Source organism: Scomber scombrus, chromosome 16, assembly GCF_963691925.1.
Source record: "Scomber scombrus chromosome 16, fScoSco1.1, whole genome shotgun sequence".
NCBI lineage: Eukaryota > Metazoa > Chordata > Actinopteri > Scombriformes > Scombridae > Scomber > Scomber scombrus.
The window spans coordinates 12684370-12693388 of record NC_084985.1 but is presented as its reverse complement, the minus strand read 5'-3'; the positions used below and the strand labels follow the sequence as shown (position 1 = coordinate 12693388).

General features: G+C 36.4%; 1 protein-coding gene across 1 annotated transcript; it reads left to right on the top strand.

Moving 5' to 3' along the window:
• Nucleotides 1-4091: 4091 nt before the first annotated feature.
• On the top strand, nucleotides 4092-5300 carry LOC133995902 (relaxin-3 receptor 1-like). Its single transcript, XM_062435415.1, has one exon. It carries the CDS (start codon nucleotides 4092-4094, stop codon nucleotides 5298-5300), a length of 1209 nt encoding a protein of 402 aa, XP_062291399.1.
• The last annotated feature ends 3719 nt before the right edge of the window (nucleotides 5301-9019 follow it).

Here is a 9019-nt window from a genome sequence, read left to right as displayed (position 1 = left end):
TATCAGAGCAGGCATTTGTCACCAGAGGGCTGACTTGACAAGAAAGCGTGGGGATAGTGCTAAAGGGCGACCATTGTACTGTAGGCCTCCTCCTCCTCTTGACACAGTGAGGTGTTGTTGTGGTCTCATTTTTACAAAGGGTGGCGACAAAGCCACGTTTCTCTGGCACTCTCTTCACGGACCTCTCCATTCACTTTGGCACAACTCAGATATCAAGCTCAGATATGCACACACCATGACCGTGTATTCGTAATGAAAGTATGTATTCTATTTATAATATTGGAACCTAAATAGATACACCTGATCAGCTGATTCATGTTTTGAAAATATAACATGAACATTAGTATATTACACTAAAACACCATAATTGTCATTATAATTAATTCAAGGCAATCATGCATTGCATTTGCAGTTGATGTTTTAGAGGTGATTGGACCTTTATGCCTTGTCTTTGCATAACCAAGTTTTTAACCATGACTGATAAAATAAAAGAAGGGATAAAATCCTGAATTCAGTTTTAATATAATTTTAATGACATTTCCATTTTAAGGATTTTATTAAAGCTGTACACTTCCAGGTGTAAAGATTGTCTTTGAGCCTCGTTGACCGGTCATCTATAAGGATTTATGGCATGTATATATAAGGCATAGATTATGCACAGCATGTATAATTCAATTCTTATGGCAGAGCATAGCTGTCACTATTCATGTTCTTTCTGATGCCTTTATCCATAGCTACAACAACAACTTAGTGCAAAATTGATTTCAGGTTTGTAAATTCAATTAAGAGGCTTTTTCAAAGGGTTGTGGCAAGGGGAAGCCATTTTTTACTATACTTATATAAAGACATTATCAACAATTAGAATGGTGGTGATGAGGAGTTCAGTTAAATTAAATAATTTGACATTTTGGGAATTATTTTCCAAGACATAGATGAGATTATATGTACAGTAAAAACTGAAACAGGATGAAACAGCTAGCCTTGCTCTGTCCAAAGGTAATAAAATCTGCCTACCAACTACTCTAATGCTAAAAATAGCAATATGTGACTTGTTAATTTATTAGCTTTAAAGATGCAAAACTAAGCTAAATCTCCTGACCCAAGCGTCATATCTACCATACAAATATAAAAGTGCTTGAAGTTGTCAGTATGTGCTGGTTCAAATATCAAGTTCATGTCTGGGCATCGAGTTACAGTACAGTGCACTATTAAAAAAAACTATAAAGAGTGTGAATGATAGCTGAAAAAAACTGTTAAAGCACAATGCTGAAAAAGATGGTTGTCATAAGATTAAATTTTGTCAGCAGATGTGAGGAACATCCTTTATGATCAAAACATCTGTTCATAAATACATTATTTGCTAATTGGAAGCTCAAGACAAAGTACAGGATCATTTCTCTATTACAGGATAATTAAAGAGAAGCTGTGCAACAGAGGAAAACGCAGGTATTAAAAGACAAGATTTAAGGTGTTGTTTGTTTGGCACATTGCTGACAATGAAAACACCCTGCGCTCAGGGAGCTGCATGTTTTGCTCAGCTAGTTCATGAAGATGGTTCATTTTAGACAGACCGACATTAATCAACTTCCCCACTCTTCCGCCTATTCCACCCTAATCTCATTTAGTCATTCACCACTGATGTTCTTTCCACTATCAACGATTCATAATGAAGAGTCATCTCTGGTGCTCGATCTAATCTCAGAGCAACGCCCGAGATATAAATAGAAAAAACACAAAAACAAATTGCCTTTTTATGTGCCCTGTTGAAGATGCGAAGGCGCTAAGGATTTTTCATTTTTGCAAAGCAGTGTGCCTTTTGTATATTTTATTAATGACTTATTGATCACAATGCAAAGTACTAGTCTAACCTCTTTCTCCTTTTTGACTTTGCTACACTTTTATTTTCTGTCTTGTCTAGTTTTCACCTTTAAATGCCACCAATAATATATTAAGCTGCCTCTGTGCTTAGACCCAGAGAATCTTATTAACACTTTAATTTTTTTTTTTAAAAGGAATAAATTAAAAAGAAAAAAAAAAAGTCAGGCTTTAAAGTTAACTGAAGGTTACTGTTTGTGTGCTATTTAATTAATGCAGACACAAAGAAGCAACAAATGTGTGATAGTGAAGACGCAGTAATCCAAGGATCAATTAAAAACCTGTGGAATTCATTAACCTTTCCCAACAGATCCTAAACTGGATTTGTTGTTTTAGTCTAGATTGAATATTGCATTTTTTTGAGAATCCTTATTAACAGAGTTTGGTTGAATGAGAACTATGATTGACACAGAAACAATTAAAAACATTATTACGTGACTGAGAGATCCGCCCAAGCCCATTGCCCTTGTATACCTGTTACAGAGCAAATGAAGTCTTGAATCATGAATTAAATTGAATCAAAGCTGTGTGTTTGGATACATTTGTTTTGTTAATGGTCCATTTTCCACCAAATTTTACTGACAGGCAGCTTTTTGTTAATCATATCTTTTCATCATAATCAACATCAACATCATATTGTTTTCTATGTTTCAGTAATACCATTTCATCTTATTTCCAGTCTTAATATGCAGAGGAGGAACATGATGGGGTGGAGCATGAATCCAGGGTGGATGACAACCACACTGTTGTTATTGTTGTTGACCACCTTTTGAGATAATTCCATGTTGTGCAGCAGAGCTGGTGGCTCCAGTACCTCAAGATTTATCTCCTTTGTGACACTCAGGTAAGATTTTTTTCTACATCTATCTCAGAACATATGTGTAGAAATTTAGTTCAAATTTAATCTATAAACCAACCACATATATATATACTCAGTATATGTACATTATATTTATGCTCAGTATATTTATTTTACTGTTTCATGTCTAACAAATGTTATTCATAAAGAGACGGTGGCCACACTGACAGCAAACCACAGTCTGGCAGATCTCTCTGTAACTTTAAATTAACATTTTTAAGAGTATAGATTTGATTGCTTATTACACAATTTATAGATCACAAGATTATACATTAATAGTTGATTGAATTATTAATGTACTACTGGGGGAAAAAAACATTTTTCTTTCAAAATTAGGTGTTTTTGATCTTGACTTCACAGTCTCAGATCAGGTGGTCTACAAGTGATTTATGCACATTTTTGATTAATTAATTTAATTTATTACATAATTACAGTGTGCAGATTAATAAAGCAATTGATTTGTCACTGATGAATACACACATTTTAAACCCAGTTCTTGCTCTGTAACCTTCACAAGTTGTTTTAATGAACTTTTGCTCACAAATAAATGCAAGTTTTAGGTTGATACACCATTAAATAGTAAATATTGATCATTTTAAGACTCCCAAGATCTGAGAGGAAATTAAAAAAAGAATTGATTAGAAAAATTTCTGCAAAAACTTACCAGTTTAGTGAGACACATTTATCTTGTTATGCATTATCTGAATTACCCAGTATTCATCAGACAATGAATTATTCTTAAGGAAAAAATAATCTTTGTTTTTCAGATGCTAACAATGAAAATCGTATTTCACATTGCAGCTTAAACTCCTAAAATTCCAAAGAGTTTGTCAGTGTATCTGCTATGTTTTATTAAATGAGGAATAACACATCTGTTTTCTGGAAGGAAATATATATAATGATATTTCTAACAAACCAACAATACCACTACTTTAAATACTTAATCACACTCTTGATTGTGATTGGCTGTCAACTTGTATGAGTGTGATTGCATGATTCAAAAAGTGACTCTTGAAAGGCTTTTCCACTTCAAAGGGCAACATTTATTTAATCACTCCATATTTATATTCATATTTCCTCCCAGAGAAGTTATATTCTTTTAGATTTAAATTGGATTATCTAACTCTGTGGGCAACACTTGAGTGTAATTTGTTTATCTGACATGGCTAATCTACTTATTTACTCATAAACCGCAGCGCTTATTATATAATAATAATTTCCTCCTTCCTTGCAGGGATAGATGACTGTAAGCTGCTAAACAGACAACCAGAACTTACATTTTAAACAAGCGGCAACATCTAAAATAATAGTTGGACAACCCTAAAACTCAACAGGATTTCCTTCAGGGGAGCCAAAAATGTCAAACCCTGACTTCAAGAGACTTGAGTACTTCAGAAACATCATCAATGGTTGCAGTGAAGATGCATCTTGTAATCACTCCCACCTGACTTTCAACATGAGCATTTATAATGGGCTGGAAATCGGTGATGACGGATCCCTCTGGCTAAGAATACTCATCTCTGTGGTCTATTTTGTTGTGGCCACTGCTGGAGTGTTGGGGAACTTGTTAGTAATGTTCCTGCTCTATTCTACTCACACCATTTCAACAGGCATCATCAATTTCTTTGTGTTCAACTTAGCTTTGGCTCATCTACTCTTCTCCCTGGCCTTGCCATTTTGGGCCATAGACATTGCACTGGACTACAGCTGGCCTTTTAGCGTGGCCACGTGCAAAGCTGTATCCTTACTCACTGGGCTTAATGTCTTTGCTAGCTGCTTTTTCCTAACAGCTATGAGTCTGACCCGGTACTGCTATGTGGCAACTGCGCTCAAACCCACTGCTTCCCTTTGCAGTAGATTTTGCACTACTCCAGTGGCCACAGCTTTTATCTGGGCCGGAGCACTCATAGCAGCAGCACCTCGAGCTGTGTTTGCAGATCTGAGCCGTGTGGGTAGTGGTAACGACACAGCATGCCTGCTCCGTTTCCCAGATGGTACAGCCTGGCTTGGAATAAACCAGCTCCTGCGAGTGGTGCTGGGATTTCTGCTGCCCTACGCCACTATCATCCTCTCCTACTTGCTTTTGCTGCGCTTCCTCTGTCGGCATAACCTGAAAGGCAGCAACTCTCGGAGAAAGGCTGATGTTTCAAAGTCTGTGGCAGCTGTGGTATTGTCATTCTGTGCCTGCTGGTTTCCCTACAATGTTCTCACCCTTTGGAGTGCAATGATCCAACTCGATATTGTTGATATCAGTCCCTCATTCTACTTGGCTCAAACATACTTTTTCCCCCTGGCCAACTGCTTGGCCTTCACCAGCAGCTGCTTTAACCCTGTCATATACTGCCTGGTTCGTAAAGAATACCGTGTGGCTCTCCATAATGTGCTCTTCAAACTGAGCCTGGCTATTATGTCCAAGATGCCCTATGGCATTAATACTGAAGAGGGATCGGGACAAGCTGGGGAACTGGCCATTCCCCTCAACGACTTGTACAGCCAAACATCCCAAACTGATACAAGGAGATACGCACCACTGTCAACACTTCCAACAGTGGACTCCAGCTTGTAAAGCCATACCAGAATTATTTACAACTACACTTAAACCTCATGTAAGAAGGACGGCATGCTTTATGTATAGAGTTTTGCCTGTGTGCTTTAGAAAGAGTACAGTGTGTGTAAGAAGCCACATCTTAATAAAAAACAACTGTATTTGTAGCTTTTGTGGGTCTTGTGTTTTACAGTGTTAGCTGTGCGACTAGGCCTCATGAAGATTTGACCCTTGTTCAAAGATGGTAGGATAAAACATTCAACTTTGTAAATTTAATTTACTAATATACTAGAGCACAAGTTTAACTTCAAGATGTCTGCCACCTCTGCATGAGGCCTCCTGTTCCTTTCTGCTACTATTATTATTATTGTTAATGTACACATTAATATTACAGCACTGTAGGTCTGAATTGTGGTTTTCTTGGTTGTCCAGGTGTTAAAACATTTTTGTTCAAATAGACATTATTGAATAAAATTGCTCTTAACCTGAACTTTCTACTCCTGATTGTGTTTTTGCTCTATACTCAATCCCAAAACAAGTTTACTCCACATACAGTGTGGTAAAAAGGTAACTCATAACATAAAAGTTATATCTATGTCTATTATTTTATCTGTTTTGCTCTGTCATATTTTGAATGAAGACAGAAAAATATACAGAAAACATTAAATAAAACTGATAACACAACATGATAATGATAATGATATGATAAATTCTTATAAAAAATACATAGATATAACAGGTGTATCAGAGTTGTCAACTTTTCAGAAAACCTTGGAGTGGCATTTGAGGGAAGTTGGGCAGGCCCCCAATCTTTCATGGACATTTTATTCAATTTGTACTTTAAGTAAAGAAACAAGACTATGTACAGCATGGGTATAGGAAGCATTTGAAATGTGGGTAGGACAATGTAATGGTGGTGGGGTTTGGGGTCCTCCCCGATGAAGTTTTTAACAGAGTATTGTATTCTGGTGTTTTGACACTTTGATCTGACTATACTGTGACAAAAAATATGGATACATTTTATAATTACATCCATTTGCTGGTAACAGTGAAAACAGGGAACAGAGTTTCATTGATTTGGGTTTTCTCTCAATAAAAAGGCGGAATGGATTTAGTATTGAAGCACTGACACAGCGCTCAAAGGTATAAAGTAATCTGAGTATTCCCTCTAAAGTAACGTCATTGCTTGTAATCTGATTAATCTCTATAAAGTAATATGATTGCAAATAATCTGAAAACTCTCTCTAAAGTAGTCTCATCACTTGTAATCTGATTACTCTCCCAAAAGTAATCTGATTACAAGAAATCTGATTATTGTCCCAAAAGAAATTTCATTATTTGTAATCTGATTACTCTCCCAAAAGTAATGTGATTACTTGCAATCTGATTACTCTCTCAAAAGTAATTTACGCATGCACAATATGTGAAAAACGGCCGGTAGCAGTGAAAATGGAGAATGTAGTTTCAATGATGTGGGTTTCCTTTCTATAAACAAGTTGAATGGATTTAATATTGAAGCACTTTTAGCATATGGCTCCAAGGACAGCAATGCTGGTTAGTTGGTCATTTGTTCCTGAAATATCCCAACAACTGATGAACTTTTGCACAACCTTTGAGAATTCTGAGGGTGAATCCTAACCCCTCGATTATTACTCTAACACACCACCAGCAGGTTGACTTTTTTAAAAAAACTTTTAGTGTCTTAACAACTACTTGATCGCTACGAAATTTGGTACAGACATTCAATCACTTTCCTGTGGTGCATCATTTCCTCAAAATTTCAGTTGGTCCAATACTTTGGTTTATGACCAAATCCCTGCAAAACTGACACTCCCATTAGCTTCAGCTGTTAGCATGCTAACATGCTAAACTAAGATGGTGGTCATGGTAAACCTGCTTAGCGTCAACATGTTAGCATTGTCATTGTGAGCATAAATTGAAGCTAACAGAGCCTTGCAGAGTTGCTAGCATGGCTGTATCTCAATCTTGTTTATAAAAGAGGAATGAGAGAGTGACTTTATTAATGCCATGTCTGTTCAAAGTTCATTAAGCTCCAACAATATGCAATCCTGCATAAAGTGTATCAGAAATCTTAATTTTGTCAATATAAACATATGTATCACTGTGATGTTAAATCAAATTTGGACAGTATGGCCAATATGTAAAAAAAATCTGCTGCATTTTTCTGCCTGTGTTCCCAACATGCCACAAGATGGTGATGTTGTTCAATTTTTAAAACTGAAATTGAAGCCCTAATTAATCCCTATACTAACATGACATCCTTTTCTTTTATAGACCACTGCACTGGATAATGGGAGTTGATTGCTTGGTTAGGATATTCATATAAGATGCAGTGCAGTTTAAAAACAACTTTGAATTTTATCTTGATGTGTTTTCTTTTATCCCAATCATACGATTGCTTCAGTAATTTGTTGATTTACTGAAAGCATCCACAAGAATTGGGGAAAAAATCCTGTAAGCTTCAATTGTTTCTATCAGTCATGTTTTCCCTACTGACTTCCCAAATTAAGATAAGGTAAGTAAGGTAAGGTAAACTTTATTGATCCGCCTTGGAGGAAATTCAAAATTGACACAATACTAGCCTTGTAATGGTGACGTGATACAAATAAAAATAAGATAAAATAAAAATATATACACTATCTCTAAAATATTGTATACAATAAACAATCTCTAAAATAATCTGTTATAATATAAATCTACAATAGGCTATACATAAATTCCTTATACTATATACAAGTGTGCAATGTTTCTGTGATTAAACAGCAAGGACAGCCTCAGTCTTATTAGTGGGAGTGGTAAGTACTGGGAGCTGTGGTGTTGTGCAGTCTGATGGCTTACCTAATTAACTACTAGTATTAGTTGACTAAGCATATATTAGAGGCATATATGTCTCTTCAAAGAGAGTGACACTGAGAGAGCAGTGTGCAGAGAAGCAGGTGGCTGCCTGCAGTCCACTTGCATCATGAAGATATCTGACAGAGGGCAGTTGACGTCCCTCTACTTGCTCAGTGACAGGAGAGTATGCTAAGCCAGTTTGTGATGAATGACATGAGTGGTTGTGACACATATAGCTGTAGAAGAGGATCATCATTCAGTGTTGTCTTGATTAGGTTAGAAATGTTTCATCTCCTCATTATTTGGAAAGGAAGAGGGCGCTGGTGAGGCTTGCAGAAGTCCATCGTCATGCTGAGTGTGTTTAAATCGGCAGATTGTGTAATCAGGCACGAAGACTGGGGAGAGTTGGATTGAAGGATCACTGGAGCTGTTACTGATACAGTGAAGTCCATAGATATGTGACAGATTGGGAATAAAACCAGGCCAAAGTTGAGCTGTGTTTGCCTTGGAAAAGCTTTGGGATGATTGTGTTGAATGCAACTTAAAGCCACTGCTTTTAGGCTGGTTTGCGTGCAAAATCATTTTATTTTTTTATTTTTTAGCAATTGTTTTCTGGATGAAAGAAAAGTGACAGATGGTATGACAATGAAATGGAATATCTTTAATATGAACCAGGAAAAGCTTAAATTTGTACAATTTTTGTACCCCTTACACATTTTCTTTAATAAAGAAAAGTAAGTCATGAATCCACAGTGGAGGTATCTTTCCATTTTTATAGGATCAGACATAGGGCAAAAATGAGGCAAAGGTTAGGGTCAGGGTCTCATCCCATCATTAAAAAGGAGATTTTATATAATCTGCCTCTGCTTTTGAGAGGGAATGCA

What these genes read in the sequence shown, in the direction of transcription:
- LOC133995902 (XM_062435415.1), top strand. Translation starts at nt 4,092, where the DNA reads ATGTCAAACCCTGACTTCAAGAGACTTGAGTACTTCAGAAACATCATC.